The sequence below is a fragment of the Delphinus delphis genome, chromosome 13 (assembly GCF_949987515.2).
Source record: "Delphinus delphis chromosome 13, mDelDel1.2, whole genome shotgun sequence".
Lineage (NCBI taxonomy): Eukaryota > Metazoa > Chordata > Mammalia > Artiodactyla > Delphinidae > Delphinus > Delphinus delphis.
Genome location: NC_082695.1, coordinates 9,596,491 through 9,615,621, shown reverse-complemented (window position 1 = coordinate 9,615,621; position 19,131 = coordinate 9,596,491). Strand labels below are relative to the sequence as shown.

The 19,131-nt window shown below is 38.8% G+C and overlaps 1 protein-coding gene across 2 annotated transcripts in view; it reads left to right on the top strand.

Moving 5' to 3' along the window:
- The window catches only part of LOC132435887 (uncharacterized), a 33,799-nt gene that overhangs the window by 6,956 nt on the left and 7,712 nt on the right, over nucleotides 1-19,131 (top strand). The window contains exon 2 of one of the 2 annotated variants that reach the window (XR_009521670.1): nucleotides 413-622. Coding sequence is in view for 1 of the 2 variants with exons in the window: in XM_060028075.1 (XP_059884058.1) it covers nucleotides 413-440 (28 nt within the window). In the remaining variant the exon portion in view is untranslated. Of the gene's footprint in view, nucleotides 1-412; nucleotides 1,102-19,131 lie in introns of those variants that run through there. The other variant, XM_060028075.1, reaches the window with a different exon arrangement.

The following is a 19,131-nucleotide window of genomic DNA, read 5'->3' as shown; positions in this document are numbered from 1 at the left end:
CTCTGTAATTCTTTCTATCTCTGAAAATTCTGTGATTCTAAGTGCCTGGTATTATGCCAGGCACAATAGCTGACAGCAAAAGAAGCTTTCTTAAGGACTCATTGTAAGTTGTTTAGATGTATATTTCACCAGCTAAGAGATGACTTACTAAATTTCAAGTGAGTTCCTAAGTCTAGAACCCCTATGCCCAAGGACAAGAATAAACATAATAACATTAAGTGTTTTCTGTAGGAAAGGCATTCTCTGTGAAACCAGCCTTCCCTTCTCTAGAAGAAGGGAATATTTTTGCAGCTGTGAAGTGTGCAACTTTTCCTACGTGACAGTGTTTTGTTGTGCTGACGGACTAGGAAAAAGAGAAGTTAGGAGAGTGGAATTTTTAACAGTTTTTAAATCCTCTTCACTTATCACTCAGCAACTGGAACAAGAGAAACGTGAACTAATACGATTTGAGAACCAAGAAGGGGAGTGGGAAGGAAGCGAAGCTGAGCTGGAGAATGATGTGAAAGAGCTTCAGGATGAGTTGGAGAGGCAGCAAGTTCATCTATGGGAAGTAGATGGAGAACAAACACAGGCTGTCCAGGAATTATCAGAACAGAACCAAAGGTTATTGGCTCAATTCAGGGTGAGTTACAAGCTAAGAGTTTATGGAATAAAATAATAAAAGTTGAAACAGCTTTTGTGTAATGTCAACCATTTATATGGTAAGAGTAGTTCTGATTTTTGTTGCCTTGGGTATTGATATCAACAAATGAAGTATTTTTCACCTATAAGAATTTCAGCTGTGGTGAAATAGGCATCAGGAGAAAAGACCCTTGCCTGTCATTAGCCAGCTGTGAGACTTTGGCAATCACTTAACTTGGGAGTTTCCTCATTCTTAAAATGTAAGAGTTTGCTTAATGATTTGATGTTCCTTATAGCGCTAAAAGTCTATGATTCTTTCACCTAGAGAAAATCTATTTCTGGTAAAGCTATGTTAATGCATTTAGTTCAAATGTTAAACAGTGCCATCTTTAAACTGAAAAGCTTGGGGAAAATTTCTAGAGCAAATTATTTTCATTGACGTTACATTTGTGAATGTACATTTCATATTATTTAAATATGAAAGGAGGCATGTGTATCTGTGTTTAAAATTTGTTCTCTTTATTTCCACATTAAGTAAAAGTTCCTTTTGGTACCTTTATAAGGTGGTGTCATGGAAGTAATAATTAACCAAAGTCAAGACTGTAAAATCATTGCAAAGAAGGTGTTTGAGGGGTGGATAGGTGGAAATCTAATTTAAATACAGAACATACCTTTTAACAAATGCATGAATGTTGTCAATAATTCCCTGGTCTCTAAACCCACCTAGTTTTGAAAATTAAGAGCTGGATTTATTGTTGTACCTCAGTCTTTCTCATGTGTTGAAAATGAGTTCAGTTACCAGAGGAAAAAAAGAACTTCTACTCTGATCTCATCCCTAAGCACTAACGTTCTCATGAGAGCACTGCCCTTGTCTGCATGGTTAGTGTTTGGTGCTTAGGTCTCTGGGAAAGGCTTAGCTAGAGCAGCATATGAAGTTATTTCACTAGTTTGTTTCATAGTTTCTTCCCGTGGGCACCCTGAGACTGGTCAAAACCTTCATGCCTCACAAGGAAGTGCAAAGTAAATGCTACCACTAGAGAAAGGGAGAGGAAGAAGGAGAGGTACAGAGGAGAGGATGAACAAGGGGTCCTGGAGGAGATGGGGTAGGGGAGGGGGGAACCTAATAATTTGGAAAACAGCTAGTTGCAGGAACTATCAGAATGTATGTGAAGGTGAGAATTCAGGTAGTAGGTGGAGCTAAAGATCTTGCCTGCAGGTTTCTCAGCTAGGGAATCAAATCACCATTTGATTGGCTGGAAAGGAGGAGCTGGACAGTTCTTCAAGAAGTCATTACAGGGCCAACTCAATAGCCTTTCTGACTCAGTTCTAAAACCTCTTTCATGGATTTCCCTGGCGGTCCAGTGGTTAAGACGCCACGCTTCCACTGCAGGGGGCACGGGTTCGCTCCCTGGTCGGAGAACTAAGGTCCTGTATACCGCGTGGCTTGGCCAAAAAAGTAAAGAATAAGACCTTTTTCAGCAACTGGGGAGGGAATCTCTATTCTCATAAGATTTTATAGGTTTTTGAGTCTTCATTCATTATTCATGAAAGATTAACCAAATAGGCCTGGCCAGATTGATTTATTTGTTCAAAAACACTTATTTAATACTTACCCTGAACAAGTGTTTCTTATGGAGACATGAAAGGAATACAAGAAACCAGAACAATTTAAGAGGAAATTATTCCTGGGAGCTAAGTTCATGTTACAAAATAATGTGAGCAGAAGCCAACTCAACTCTGCTTTCTGATCTGGTGAAACGTAGGTGGCCGAGAGAGAGACAAACGGAGAAAGCAAATATTAGCGTGACGTAGAGAGAGCACTCTGATCTCTTTACCACTCTGTGATGGAAGTAGTGGTATTTATCCTTTATTTGACAGATGAGGAAACTGAGCATCAGAGGGGTTTTTTATAGTTTTGTAAAAATATTTTTATTGCAGTATAGTTGACTTACAATGTTGTATTAGTTTCAGGTTTACAGAAAAGTGAATCATATATATATACACACACACACACTTATCCATTCTTTTCAAGATTCTTCTCCCATATAGGTTATTACAGAAAATTGAGTAGAGTTCCCTGTGCTATACAGTAGGTCCTTATTAGTTATCTATTTTATATATAGTAATGTATATATGTTACTCCCAACCCAATCTCCTAATTTATCACTTCCCCCCACGTTTCCTCTTTGGTAATCATAAGTTTGATTTCAAGATCTGTGAGTCTGATTCTGTTTTGTAAATAAGTTCATTTGTATCATTTTTCTAATCAGATTCCACATATAAGTGATATTTGTCTTTCTCTGTCTGACTTGCTTCACTTAGTATCATAATCTCTAGGTCCATCTATGTAAGCATCAGAAGTTTAGTGACATTGCCCAAGGCTTTGCACTGGTTACAGGTTAACCACTGGTTTCAGGAGTGGTTTTTGTATATTTTCAAGGACAGGTAGTCAGAAACAAAAACCTCACATGTATTTCCATCTCACTGGCTTGTTTTTTAGTTGATATTTGCTGGAAGTTATTGTTTTGGTTGCCCCTTAACTTCAGAGTCACTGAGTAAAATGAATCCAAAGGTTTGGGGTCTATTTTTAGCAGTTTGTTACATCAAGGGTGTGCTGCAAAGATTGAGAAGGATTTGTTGAGAGGCTCACTTCAGCTAGGAGAGAAAAGGGGCTTTTGCACATAGGAGCTCTCCTCTGTGAAGACAGCATTTCCAGCTTTTTCCAGTTGGGTACTCTTGCTAATTAGTAGGTTAAACACATTACGGTGGTAATTGCTTGTTCGTTCAGCATATGGGTGTTTTCATTGGTAGATTCATGTCTTGATTATTTGAGCCTGTTCTTAATTATTTATGCATAGAGAGCCATGCCTGATTCAGGAGTCTTCAGGTTGGTTCTGTTAGTTACAACTGTATCATGTTCTGATTATCTTTTGCAAAAGAGGAGAGCCTGAGGTTCTAGCATATTAGGTCTGAATTTGTTGGGGGCGGGCGGTTTGCAAGGCCCAAGATTCAGATGAATCACTATGGGAGTAGATCTTAATGCTGCTAGGTTTGACCTAATACAATGGCAGTGGGCCTTTTTTTTTTCTTAATTGACATCTGGATTCCCTTGGTCCCTGTAGGCAGCCTAACATATTGCATTGGAGTGATGAAAACAGAGTTAAATGAGCTGCCCCTGCATGGTGTGAGGTGAGGCCTCTAAGTTTTGTACCTGCCAGATGGATTGCAGGTGGTAATAAGGTTGGAGTTTCCCGGCACAGAAAAAAAAAATTAGCTGCAAATTCTATACTCCTTTGTTACCTAAGCTTGCTGACCTATAGTTCTGGCCCCTGAATATTGTTGCCTTGAAAAATAAAGTATCTGCATTCAGTGAGTAAACGTAGTCAGCAGAAAAGCCTGTAATGTTTGACTCAGATAGCGTCTTCTTCACTGCTCTTCATTGGCGTACAGGACAGTGATCCAATGCTATCACACAGTTTTTAGAACTGAAAAAGAACTTCTAGTCTAGCTGGACTAGACTAGAAAATGTTGGTAAAATGTTTGCTTTTCACAGATTCTGCAAATTTGATTGTGTTTTAAAAACATTTGTCACACTTTGAAGAACCATTACCAAAAAACATATCACGTGCTCTCTTGAGATGAACGCCATATTAGACAGGTGAAAGACCATTGGTGCCTCAGGTTGTGCTGCAGCTTACGTTGCTTTCTGCTTAACTAAATAATATGATGCTGTTGTAACATGAGCTGCGTAAAAACGGGTAGCATTTGTAACTACTTCACTGGGTGAATTTAAAAAATTGTGTTCAATACTTTAAAATCAAAGCTAAATCCACAAATACATCAATACTGATTAAATCTACTGCTATTATCATTGTCCTCCAATTTCAAATTGTTTTTAGAAGGCCTAATTATTTTTAATGAGTTTATCAATCTTAATACAGTTAAACTTATAACGTATTCAATATTAATAAAAGATAACCTGTATCTGTTTACTGAGGCTTCTTATAAGGTTATATATGGAAAAGTATATGGGGTGGGAAAACCCCCACCTGACATAACTTGGAAAGCCATAGTTTAGATCAGTGGTTCTCAGACTATGGTCTGAGGAGCCGTAGGTCTCCAAGAGGTGCCTCAGAATAGTTACAAGGTAGTACAATTCAGTTATTTTCAGCAGATTCATAGAATTGTGCCACCATCACTGTGAACCAGTTTTAGAACATTTCCCTAGCCCGTCCCCCCACCCCGCCCCCGCCAATGGTTCCCTGATGACCTTTGCAGTCAGTTTTTACTCCCACCCCTACCCCCACCCTCAGCCCCAGGGCAACACTGATCCGCTTTTGATCTTATTGATTTACCTTTCCTGGATATTTTGTATAAATAGAATCAGACAACAGGTGGTTTTTTGTGTGTCTGGCTTCTTTAGCATAATGTTTGTGAGGTTCACTTACATCGTAGCACATATGAATAGTTCCTTTTTATTGCTGAATAGTATTCCCTTGTGTGGATATAGCGTATTGTGTTTATCTGTTCACCGGTTGATGGACTTTGGATTATTTCCTGTTTTCGACTATTATGAATAGTGCTGCTGTGCACATGAACTTGATTCATGTACAAGTCTTTGTGTGGACATTTGTTTCATTTCTCTTGAGTGGAATTGCTGTCTGGTATGTCTCTGTGTAACTTTTTAAGAAACTGCCAAACTGCTTTTCAAAGAACATTGTATCATTTTACATTTCCTCCAGCAATGTCTGAGAGTTCCAATTTCAACAAAAAGAGGACCCTTTTTTAATATTAAAAAGATACTGTATACTCTCACATGATAATAGGTGTCATTTTAGTATCTGCAGGTTAATAAAAAGAATAAAAATGACAGGGAATTAGTAATACTCCTAGAAGGTTTTATATTCTGTAATCACAACAGCATTTAATGACTTGATGTATTTAGTCTACACGCAGCGCTTTCTGTGCACTTTTACAGCAATTCAGTGTCCCCCAAGGATCATGGTTGGGAGCTACTGGTCCAGATGACTTGTTTAGAAATAAATTTAAGCTATCTTTTTATCCATCTTCTGTAAAATAGAGACCTACCTCATAATGTTGTTTAGAAGCTAAAGCATTTGGCCCATACTAGGTACTCAATTAGTGACAGCTATTACTACTAGGGATTAGTGTGACTTAATAGAGTATAGGCTTTGGAGCCATACAGGTGAAAATTCTAACTTTCCTGAACCAGGCTAAATTAATAACAGTCTCTTCTTTACTCAAACTGCCTTGGAACAGAGACTGTATGGATTCTTGGAAACACCTCTTTCTATGCTTATTCCTTGCTGACTTCAAAATGCTGTTTGTATCTATCCATTTCATTTGGTTTCATCTTTTTTGGGTTTGGAAGCTTCTCATCCCCACCCTCAAATTACCAAAGCTGCTTAGCAAAAGTTGTTCCTGTATTCTAAAGCTGTAGTTCTCATCCCTGATTGCACATAAGAATCACCTGGGTAGCTTTTGCACTGACTACTGATTCCTGGGTCCCATCCCCAGAGATTCTCATTTAATTGCTCTGGGATGTGATCTGCACATCAGGATATTTCTTTAAAAAAGCAGGTGATTGTAATATGTGGCCAAGGATGAGAATTACTATTCTAATATGAAACCAGGATTTGTGACAGCTGTTCTTGCCTACTTGAGTGTCAGCAGCCAGTGTTACAAATATCTTAATTCCTTCATCAGTAAAGGCGTTAAGCAAAATAGGGTCTCTGGGATAGCCTGTCAGAATGACACCAAGCCACTGGAGGAACCTCTCAGGTAAGCCTTTCTTCCACCAGAGTGGCACAGTCAGTATCTGAAAGGAGGTTCTGTGGAATGATAAGCGAAAACTTCAAGCCACGTTGAAGTCAGGGCATGTTTCATCCATCATCACTCCTTGTAGGAGGCAATGTGGCATAGTGAGATGGATTCAGGTTTTGGCCCTAGATGAATCTGGGTTTATTTTGGTTCTGTTGATTACTAGCTGTGTTGCTTGAGATTCAGAGTTTGCAACTGCACATTTTTCTCATGTGGACAAAAATAGAGATTATTAAAAACACAACCAGAGGGCTTCCCTGGTGGCACAGTGGTTGGGGGTCCACCTGCCAATGCAGGGGACATGGGTTTGTGCCCCGGTCCAGGAAGATCCCACATACCACGGAGCGGCTGGGCCCATGAGCCATGGCCGCTGAGCCTGCGCGTCCGGAGCCTGTGCTTTGCAATGGGAGAGGCCACAACAGTGAGAGGCCCACGTACTGCAAAAAAAAAAAAAAAAAAAAAACACAACCAGAATCATACTATACACCTTACAGGGTTGCTAGCATTGTGGACTGTATAGTTCTTAGCATACTTCCTGGCTTAGTAAGTAGCAGTTGTATTGTATATACTACTCCTACTCATGCTAAAGACTGTCATTGACTCGTTTGTATCTCCAGTGCCAGTCACGGTGCCCTAATGCTCAGAAGGTTATAAAATTTGATGATATAGAAAACAGAAAATTTGATTTCTTTTTTTAAATCAGTTACTCATAGGTAAATAATTAACAGAGCTGTGGCATTATAAAATTAGTGCTCAGCAAGTAAGTGTTGCTACACGTTATTTTAATGGCAATATCCCTTCCTTTTTGTTTAATGAGATTCATGGTCAAAGTCATGCAGTGTCATACACCCCAGGGACAAAAATAGTAGCACCTCAGTATTTAGCAAGACATGCTTTAGTAGCTATACCAAGTGTGATAAAAACAAAAGAATGGACACGAGAAGACAGCTGTAAAGAATAGTCAGGCAAGAAGTCAACATCAGAAAAATCAAGAGTCAAAAATGTTAGGATAGATAGACAAGCCAGCATCAGAACATATAAGACGAGTGCAGTTCATCATGTATTTTTTTCCCTAGCTTTGTCTGCAGAGGTCCTAGAAGCAATGAAATACTAATAGTAATAAGTACCCCTAATGCACAGATTTTACTTCCTAAATATCACTCCCAACTAAAAGGAACCAGGACTCCTAGGAGAAATGACTAATTCTAAGTCTAGAGTAGGAACTTAACAGGCTGAGCCTGAGACATCATCTTGTGCTAGAAGCCAGAAATTCAAATAAAACCCAAAAAACCCTGAGTTGCCAAAGCAATCTTGAGAAAAAAGAACACAACTGGAGGTATCACCCTCCAAGACTTCAGACTATACTACAAAGCTACAGTAATCAAAACAGCATGATACTGGCACAAAAACAGATGCATAGATCAATGGAACGGAATAGAGAGCCTAGGAATAAACCCAGGCACCAATGGTCAATTAATCTACAACAAAGGAGGCAAGAATATACAATGGGAGAAAGTTTCTTCAATAAGTGGTGCTGGGGACTTCCCTAGTGGCACAGTGGTTAAGAATCTGCCTGCCAATGCAGGGGACACGGGTTCAATCCCTGGTCCGGGAAGATCCCACATGCCGCGGAGCAACTAAGCCCGTGCGCCACAAGTACTGAGCCTGTGCTCTAGAGCCTGCAAGCCACAACTACTGAGCCCTCATGCCACAACTACTGAAGCCCAAGTGCTTAGAGCCTGTGCAACAAGAGAAGCCAACACAATGAGAAGCATGCCCACCACAACGAAGAGTAGCCCCCACTCGCTGCAACTAGAGAAGGCCCATGTGCAGCAACAAAGACCCAATGCAGCCAAAAATAAATTAATAAAATAAATGAATTTAAAAATAAATAAGTGGTGCTGGGAAAACTGGACAGCTACGTGTAAAACAGAGAGATTAGAACATTTTGTTACACCATATACAAAAATAAACCCCAAATAGATAAAGACCTAAATGTAAGACCTAGAGCCATAAAATTCCTAGAAGAGAACGTACGCAAAACATTCTTTGACATAAATTGTGACAGTATATTTTAGGATCTGTCTCATAAGGCAAAAGAAACAAAAGCAAAAATAAACAAAGGGACCTAATTAAACCTAAAAGCTTCTGCACAGCAAAGGAAACCATTGACAAAATGAAAAGACAGTCTACTGAACAGGAGAAAATATTTGCAAACAATATTGGCAACTTCTGCTTCCAGCCAAGCTAGAGTAACAGAGGCCAGATTACCTCCCTACTTAAAAAAACAGAGAGACTATATGAAACAATAGTTTTCAAGACACCAGGCATCAAGCAATGAAGGACAGTGATCCCTGAGGGATAGCAAACACGAGGTGAGCCCTGCAATTGACCCATTTTGCCTTGAGTTGCCAGGCTCTGGCATCAGGAGTAGGAAGTGAAGGAGAGCCCAGTAGACTCCCTGAGTTGACATGGAGCTGTGAGTCTAGGGAGAACAGTGCAACTGCAGTTCATGGGACAGAGTATCAGAAGAGATACAGGGAGAGAACTGCAGAGATCTACAGAATTTCTCCCTTGAATACTCAGCAGACTGACCAGCACAAGCATGTGAACAAACTAGTCAAGACTGGGAATTTGAAGAAATTATAAGCAATGATGTCCAGTGCTCACACAGCGATAGGAACAGGCACTGTTACTACCAGTCAGACACGAAAATTTCGTACTTCATTAGGCACTGGGTGGATTACTCAGGAAGGTCTTGGTTTCACAGTAGGAAATAATTAGCTTTAGACTGAGCACTGCTCTGGACCTGCCTGACAGTCTTAAAAGCAAGATTCAAAAGGATCAAACCATGTCCAAGTAACTTAACTGTTTCCCAGAACAAAACTCAAAAAGAGTTACAGGGGGGAAAAAGCAGTTTTAGGAATTCAAATATATCCAACACCTTATAAGGTAAAATTTACAATGTCTGACATCCAATCAAAGATTATCAGGATACAAAGAGACAAGAAAACATGATCCACAAGCAGAAAAATCAATCCATTGAAACTGACCCAAAGTTGACACACACTAGAATTAGCAGAGAAGAACATTAAGGGAGTGATTATAACTTGTATTCTGTATGTTCAGAAGTTACATAGAGACTTGGAATATATAAAATAGATCCAAATAGAGCTTCTAGAAATGCAAACTACAATGTCCGAGATGAAAAATACACTGGCAGGATTAATTGCTGATTAGACATCGCAGGGGAAAAGATTAGGGAATTTGAAAACAGTAGTAGAAATTATCTACATTGAAACACGAAAAGATCATCAGTTAGCTGTAGGACAACGTCAAGTGGCCTAATACATGTGTAATTGGATTCCCAAAAGAGAGGGGAGTATGGAAAAAAATATTTGAAGAAGTAATGGCTGAAAATTATCCAAACTTGCTGGAAAGTATAAACCCACAGATCTGAGAAACTTAAGTCTTTCTCCTTCTTCTTCTTTTATTATACAGCAGGTTCTTATTAGTCATCAATTTTATACACATCAGTTTATACGTGTCAATCCCAATCGCCCAATTCATCACACCACCACCCCCAGCCCCCCACGGCTTTCCCCCCTTGGTGTCATATGTTTGTTCTCTACCTCTGTGTCTCAATTTCTGCCCTGCAAACCGGTTCATCTGTACCATTTTTCTAGGTTCCACATATATGCTTTAATACACGATATTTGTTTTTCTCTTTCTGACTTGCTTCACTCTGTGTGACAGTCTCTAGATCCATCCATGTCTCAACAAATGACCCAATTTCGTTCCTTTTTATGGCTGAGTAATATTCCATTGTATATATGTACCACAACTTCTTTATCCATTCATCTGTCGATGGGCATTTAGGTTGCTTCTATGAGCTGGCTATTGTAAATAGTGCTGCAATGAATATTGGGGGGCATGTGTATTTTTGAATTGTGGTTTTCTCTGGGTATATGCCCAGTAGTGGGATTGCTGGGTCATATGATAATTCTATTTTTAGTTTTTTAAGGAACCTCTATACTGTTCTCCGTAGTGGCTGTATCAGTTTACATTGCCACCAACAGTGCAAGAGGGTTCCCTTTTCTCCAGACCCTCTCCAGCATTTGTTGTTTGTAGATTTTCTGATGAAGCCCATTCTAACTGGTGTGAGGTGATACCTCACTGTAGTTTTGATTTGCATTTCTCTAATAACTAGCCATGTTGAGCAGCTTTTCGTGTGCTTCTTCGCCATTGTACATCTTCTTTGGAGAAATGTCTATTTAGGTCTTCTGCCCATTTTTGGATTGGGTTGTTTGTTTTTTTAATATCGAGCTGCATGAGCTGTTTATATATTTTGGAGATTAATCCTTTGTCCGTTGAGTCATTTGCAAATATTTTCTCCCATTCTGAGGGTTGTCTTTTTGTCTTGTTTATGGTTTCCTTTGCTGTGCAAAAGCTTTTAAGTTTCATTAGGTCCCATTTGTTTATTTTTGTTTTTATTTCCATTACTCTAGGAGGTGGATCAAAAAAGATCTTGCTATGATTTATGTCAAAGAGTGTTCTTCCTATGTTTTCCTCTAAGAGTTTTATAGTGTCCAGTCTTACCTTTAGGTCTCGAATCCATTTTGAGTTTATTTTTGTGTATGGTGTTAGGGAGTGTTCTAATTTCATTCTTTTACATGTAGCTGTCCAGTTTTCCCAGCACCATTTATTGAAGAGACTGTCTTTTCTCCATTGTATATCCTTGCCTCCTTTGTCATAGGTTAGTTGACCATAGGTGCGTGGGTTTACCTCTGGGCTTTCTATCTTGTTCCATTGATCTATGTTTCTGTTTTTGTCCCAGTATCATATTGTCTTGATTACTGTAGCTTTGTAGTATAGTCTGAAGTCAGGGAGTCTGATTCCTCCAGCACCATTTTTTTCCTCAAGACTGCTTTACTATTCGGGGTCTTTTGTGTTTCCATACAAATTTTAAGATTTTTTTGTTCTAGTTCTGTAAAAAATGCCATTGGTAATTTGATATGGATTGCATTGAATCTGTAGATTGCTTTGAGTAGTATGGACATTTAAACAGTATAGTTCTTCCAATCTACAATTATGAAATATCTTTCTGTTTATTTGTGTCTTCTTCAGTTTCTTTCATTAATATCTTATAGTTTTCAATGTACAGGTTTTTCACCTCCTTGGTTAAATTTATTCCTAGCTATTTTAGTCTTTTTTATGTAATCATAAATGGGATTGTTTGTTAAGTTTCTCTTTCTGATAATTCATTATTAGTATATAGAAATGCAACACATTTTTATATATTGATTTTATATCCTTCAATTTTACAGAACTAGTTTATTCTAATGGTTTTTTGGTGGAGTCTTTAGGGTTTTCTATATATAATATCATGTCATCTGCAAATAGTGACAGTACAACCGCCTTCTTCCAGAGGAACCACTATCCAGACTTTTATGGTAATCATTCCTTTCTTTTGCTTTCTAGTGAGTTTTACTTGCTAAGTATGTATCTGTAAATAATACTGTTTGTTGGCCTGTTTTGGAATTTTGCATCAATGGAATCATACAGTGTGAATTATTTTGTCTCACTTCTTTTGCTTAACATTTTGTTTTTATAGTTCATCCATGTTGATATTTGTAGCTTAGGTAATTCATTTGCTTTGGTGTATTGTATTCCATTGTGTGAATATATAACTTACCTATTTTTCTGGTAATGGTTGTTTATAGGTTTTAGCTATTAACAAATCATGCTGTTATAAACAATCTTGGACATCTATTCTGATAGACCTGAACACACATTTCTGTAGGATATACACATAGGGAATTGCTAGGTACATAAAGTTTTGACAGCTTCTCTGATGATTATTCCTAAAGATAGATTCCTAGCAGTAAAATTAATGGATCAGAAGGTCTAAGCATGGAAGATGATTCAGGACTTCTATGAATTTACTCCATAATCAGCATCATAGCCTTTATTCTAGTTTAACTTTTCTACAGTGTAAACTAGCTACACGTTGTTCAGTGTGGGAACAAACTATAGAATCAGTAAGCAATTTCCTTGTTTTTTTCTGAAGTTCGTCTGGAAATGTATTTCTTTCATGCTGCCTAATACCTATTCATGTGGGTTTATATAGTGATTATGACCCATTGGCTGGAAAGCTTAGAAATGTTGAATCTCTTTGTATAGAAATATCAATTAAACATGATCAAATTAATAAATAAAGACATTGTTTCAGTATGCTTTATTTGAAGATTCACTTTCCAGAACTTAAATTCTGTCAACTGAATGTTTTAAAATATGTGCGTCTATGTTGTTGTTTTCACTTTAGCAAATGTGAAATCTGTTTGTTCATTTACCTGTTTCATGTCCTTCCTTGAATGCAGGGCTGCATCCTAATCAATGCCTAAAATCTTGCCTTGCCTGTGATGGATGTTCAGTAACTGTGTGTTGAAACAGTATTGGATTACCACATTATTTGGAATTGTTGCCTTTTTGCATTTTTGCTCTTCCTTAGTATGTTAGGTGTATTAATGAATGATCATTTTGACTTACACAGCACCTTCTTTTCCACCTAGGAGCTCTGAGGTGACAGGTTATTTGGATTCTTTTTGATTTGGAATAATTATTCTAAGATTTAAATTAGGCTCTGTCTGGATGTGCCCAAACTTTCATTTCTATCTTGTTAAGCTTCCCTGCTCCCGTGAATTTTCAGGCTTATAAGACTGCAGTTAATTAATAATCTCCATCATTGCATCCCAGATAGACATGGGGGTTGACAGAAAGGAAGCAGAAACAAGTTTAAATAGAATAGCGCTTAACAGTGAGATAACACTGTATACCTGAAATCCTTGGCAGACCTTAATCGATTTTCCAACCCACTGGAGAAGTAGGAAATGGGTTTTTATTACGTATTTAATGGCTGAGAAGGCGAGATATGTTTTTAATATCTTAACTCTTCCTGAGAAGTGGACATTCACTTGGAAACAACTTACTTTGTTTAAAATCATGAAGACATTTTTTGTTGCCAGGCTTACATAATAAATTTCTATTTTTTTAATCTGAATTTTTTAAGAGACTCATCCCTTGACCTTTCATTTTTCTCAGAAGGCGGAAACTGAGTCAGCTTCAAAATTTATGGGTTTTACTTTCACGAAGCCAACACACTAGACAGTTTCCAGAAGCAGTAAGCGCCTCTTGCTCCCTCGCCATCCTTGGAGAAACAGGAAAATAGAACAGATGCCAACTCAGAACACAAAGTAACGTCTGATTGCCCCTGAAGGGTGGTCTCGCCATGGGTAGGGTTAGTTTGTCTCATGTGTTTGAAGCTTGAGGAGACAGAGGCCAGATTGCTTACATGAATTGCTTATGTTCACCCAGTTAGGAATGGAGTCCGGTGACAGGTTATCCCTGTCCCAATATTTTTTGGTAGTTAATCTTTTTTTTCATCAAGATACATGTTTAGTTTGCCCAGCGGGCTAGCTCTAACTATAATACAATACCTTTTCTCTTCTCGTCAAGAAAATATAGTGAGTGAACATCCTGAGTTTGTTACATTGAAATTTTTTGAAGAAATGAAATATTTATTAATACTTCATTACTTTATTAGTAATAACAAATGACTTGCCAGCATATCTCACAACTGATCATGAGCAAACAGTATGTTCATAGTTAAAGCTTTACATAAGATTTAATTAATTTTTTCCAAAATAGTAAATGGCCATTGTTACGTCTTTCAGTGCATTTGATTTCTTAAACAAAAACAAAACAAACAAAAACCCCAGCAGGCTCTGCCTCCCTGTCTGCTTATATCAAGTATAGTTCTTTTTATTTTTTTCACTGTTGGTTTTCTTTAAGTCATGTTTTTGTCAATTGATTGCCTGTTGTGAGCCAAGCCCTTTCTGAATCCTGGAGAAGTGGCAGAAGGCGAGCCACCCTTTCCTCCAGGAGCCTACAGTTAAACACCTGTGATTGCTTTGAGGAAACATTTAAGTTATTGTACTGGGAAAGTAACTTAACCTCTCCAACGTTCAATTTCCTCATCTAAATAGTGGGTTCATAATACCTGCCTAACAGGTATCATTATGAGGACTTCAGGGAATAATTCACGTGACAGCACTTAGCACCGGTGCCTGGTGCAGGGTAGGCACTCAAGGACTGTTCATTCAGTTTGCATCTGGAGAGCCGTGCAAGACACTATCATTAGATAATTAAAGTATGATATGAAGGCCATTTAAAAAATATGAATTGAGAGACAGAAGCAGGAACTGAGAGCTAGGGTTTATTAGGAAAGGCTCTGTGGAGGATGTAGGGTTTAAAGAGGCTCAGAACTTAGATGATGAAGCTGTAGGTATTATCAGGGTAAAGAATGGATCGCCTCTGATTTGGAGGAAGAGTTTGGGGTCCACTACTTAAGTCTCACCAGCTTTTTATCCCCACATAGTATCTGTATTGCTTCCCCAGTGACTTCACAGAAAATAATTCTGTACCCAGTGGTAAAACCCTATGGGGCTAACCCTTGTTAGCATTACTGCTATTTCCATGGCAACCATCAGATGATATAAAATCTTAGTGAGGCAAGACATGAGAAGTATTTTCATCAACAAATGCCCCAATTCTTGTTTTTTTAAACAAATGCCCAAACTTACTGGTAGAATGTCCCATGGGAGATTACCCGATCACTTAGCTGCTGTCACCAAAATCTAAACCCTGCTCTTCCACATTTCTGTGTTTGAACATTTAGTGGGAGATATTTTTTGAGAAAAAAAAGTCTTGGATGTAACCAGTAAGGTAAATTTGAGAGGGGAAAAAGTCTTTATATATCTCATTTATAGATATTTTTGTGACTATTGATAGAGTTTTGTGACTACTGATAAGTAATTAGGTACAAAGGTAAAACTGGCTTGACTCACCTTTTGTCAGTTTTACTCAAATGAAAGGAAAGATTTAAAAATAAAATTCTTAATATTTAAAAATGAAATTTTCCTGCTGAAAACTGAACTCATTCTGTAATACGGGGGATTTTATAGAATTTGTTTCATTCTCTGTGACATTTTAGGAATATGTTACAGACAACCGTAAGTTGAAAATGAGTGAATATATACATGTTTCCCCTGTATTCAACAAATTTGTCTACTGTGTGCCTGGCATAGTTCTGAGTACTGGGGTTATAGCGACAAATGAAACAAAGGCCCTGCCCTTTTAGAACTGACATCAGGGGCAGAGAGAGAAGCAATAGCTCAATTAACAAAGAGCTAAGTGTCAAGTGTGATAAGTGCTCTAGATTAAAATTAAACAGGGCGGTACTAGAGATTGACACATGTAAGGGTCGGGTGAACAAAGGAGGCCTCTCTGATGAGATGACATTTGGGAAGAGACCTGAGTGAGTGAGGGAGCAGGCCTTGTGAATATCTAAGGGAAGAGTGTTCCAGACAGCGGGATAGCAAATGCACAGATGGTGATGAAGAGTATGCTCGACAGGGCTGAGGACAGCAGGGAGTCCAGGATGAGTGGAACAGAGAGAACACAGTGGATAAAAGAGCAGATCAGAGGTGAGGGCAGGTGGGGTCAGGAATCTTGTAGATTAGCTATCAAGGCTATAAGCCGTGATAAGGACTTTGTTATATTTTATTCTGAGTAAGATGGAAAACTTCTGGACGGTTTAGAGCAGTGACACGATATGTCTTGGGTTTTTAAAGGATTGCTCTGCTGCTTGGAGAGTAGGCTCTAGGAGGACGAGGCTGGAAGCAGGGAGACCACTTAGGTGATGACTTACTGCAGTCAGTAGTCTAGGTGAGCGATGATGCTGGCCGGACCTGGGATGGGAGAGTGGGGACAGAGAGTAGCACTAGTATGCCGGATGTTCCTTTTGCTCAATAAATACTCATAGTGCTCATTATATATGCCAGACACTGTTCTAACAACTTTATAAACATCAACTCATTCCTGCTCATAACAACCCTCTGAGGTAAACTTCAAAGGTACAGCCCATGGGATTTGTAGATGGATTGGATGTGGGTAGAAGAGGGAAAAGAAGGAGTCTGGGATAATTCCTTTGTGTGGACCTAAAATTCCTAAGAATGGACTTGCCATCTCCTGAAAAAGGAAAGATGCAGGAGAAGCATGTTTGGGTGGAAGTCCAGAATCAGAAGTTTGGTTTTCATGCGCGTTGAGTTTGAGATGCACAGCAGCTAGCCAACTGGACGTGTTGAGTAGGCAGTTAGATAGAGGAGAGCCTGAAGTCAGGGAAGAGGTCAGGGCTGGAGATAACTTACAAAAGCGGTCTGAAAGCATTCAGGAAGAAGTGCCCACTGGAGGTCTGGTTGTTGCTGGTAGACCAAACCAGAGGTAGGTAGGAGGAGTCTTTTCCCGTGGGTGTGGTTGTAGAGTGGCATTTTCATTGGATTTGGATCAGATCTGCATTTGAATACTAGCTGTATCGTTTACTAATTAAGTGACCTCAACCATGTGATTTAATCTCATTTAGCTTCACTTTCTTCATCTATAAAACGGGTTAACAGGACACATCCCATAGCATTGTTAAGATAAAATGAAATAACGTATGTTACCTACAGCAGTGCTTGGACGTGGAAAGTGCTTAATAAATATTCATTATCTTCCTTTTCCTCAGATTTGGTTTGCTGCATTCGCCCCATACTAACAAAACATGAGCTTCTCTTCCAGGATAAAATAAATCTGAATTTAAAGCCTACTCCCACATATACTTTCGGGGGTGCCTACTTAATGACAAGCTCCAGAAAGGATTTCATTCAAATCTATTTCCTGTCAAACAGTAATGACCTTATAAAAGAAGGCACTTTTGTGAGGTTTATAGAAGGCACAGGGGAGGAAGTTGTGGCTTCTGAGTATTAAAATATTCCACACGCCAAAGCAGAGTGAAGGTATAGGTAGAAGCACCAAGCAGCAAATCCGAAGATCAGTCATGGGTAGTTTACATGAAAGCGTAAGTAAATCCACCTGAGTCACGGTGATGACCTCTAGGAGAAAATAGTGGCCCTTCCTAGTGATGGGCTGTTTAAATCAAAGGGAATTTTATCTTATTAATTACCTGATGATCCTGCTGGAAATTTGCTAAAGGGACACTCCTGGGGTTAAACTTAATCCCACTTCTATTTTCTACAGTCTTAGCTTGAGAATCAGTACTCACTTAAGGTGCTCAGATTTTAGCTCATACAAATGTTTACATTTATGCACCTACTAGGTGCTGTGTACATTTTTAGGCAAATGATTCCTGTCCTTAGGTCCTTCACAGTGTACAAGAGAAAACAGACATGTAAACAAATACACAGAACAGACTATGTGGTAAACAAACAAAATAGAGTATATGATACTCAAAATAGAGTATTACTACAGGACTGCAAATAAGGTAGTCATTTTACCCTAGGAGATTATAAAAGCAGTATAGTGGTCACCTCTGAACTGGGCTGTTAAGGTTAAGAATTTATCAGGTAAAAATTTTCGGGGAAAGATATTCTAAAAAAGGAGCACACCATAAGCAAAATCATAGAGTCATGTTCAGGGAAAAAAGAAAAAGGCACAATAGTTTGTTTTTAGGGTGGTGGGAAGAACAAAGTGTGACCACCGGTTTGGAAAGCAATTTTTCCTTAACCCTTCTTCAGCTCCAAACAGGAACATTTGAACTTTCTAACCTTCTTTTAAGGTCTAGATGAGTCCCCTGGTGAACTATATGACCAAGAGAAATTAAAAGCATTAAAAATACTAGAATTTTCTTTCTTTATTGGGATTAGACATGACAATTATTTTCTGAGGGAATCCTGAGTGTGTCCCTAGGACACCATTCGTCTTCCTGTGAAGGACTCCTAAGTGTTTACTTACCCCAGCCCATTCCCATCACTGACCTAAATTAAAATTTGTCAAGTAGAATGTCATTTCCCCCTTAGCCTTCCTGTTTTTTATGAAAAGGTTCTCAGTTTTCTTTTCTAAGTATCTCCGTGTAATCTTTTGAAAATATAAACATTTTCTGGGAAGTCTGCAGTGTTCATGGTATTTTCAACCCTGAGGGAACAGGGAGGCCTGTTCCAAGACAGACACGTTCTTGCAGACAATGCAGTTCCTCAGCTTAGCTGGACAGTAATTCTTTTAGCTTGGCGCTAATTCCATGTCCACTCCCCTTTTTACCCCTGAGACCTTCCAAGGTTCCTCTATGATCACCACACCACATCCACGGATAAAAGAGAGTGCCTAGATTCTCTGCAGCTCGGCCTCAGTGAGGGCTGTCATTCTCTCCAATCAATCTCTATACCAAATTTTCTTAGGCTCTTTAAGATCTGCCCTCTTTTGTAGTTAATCTTTAGACTTTCTGTGCCAATGACTTGAACATCAGATCTTCAATCCAGTTAATCTTTGAGGTTATTAGAGCATTAATAGTGGCAGAGACAACAGTAGCAACAGACAGCTCACACAGTACTTACCAGATGCTCTTCTCAGCACTTTACATAGATTAATTTATTTCATCCTCACAGCGGCCTTTTGGGGTAGCTACCACTTTATCTTCATTTTACAAGTGAGGAAACTAAGGCACACAGAGTCTCGCAGTTTTGCCTGAGGTTACACAATGCTGTAACTGGTAGAGAAGAAAGACTGTTCTTTTCAGAGCTTGAGTTTGGAAGACAGTTTTCCCACAAGAGTTTTATT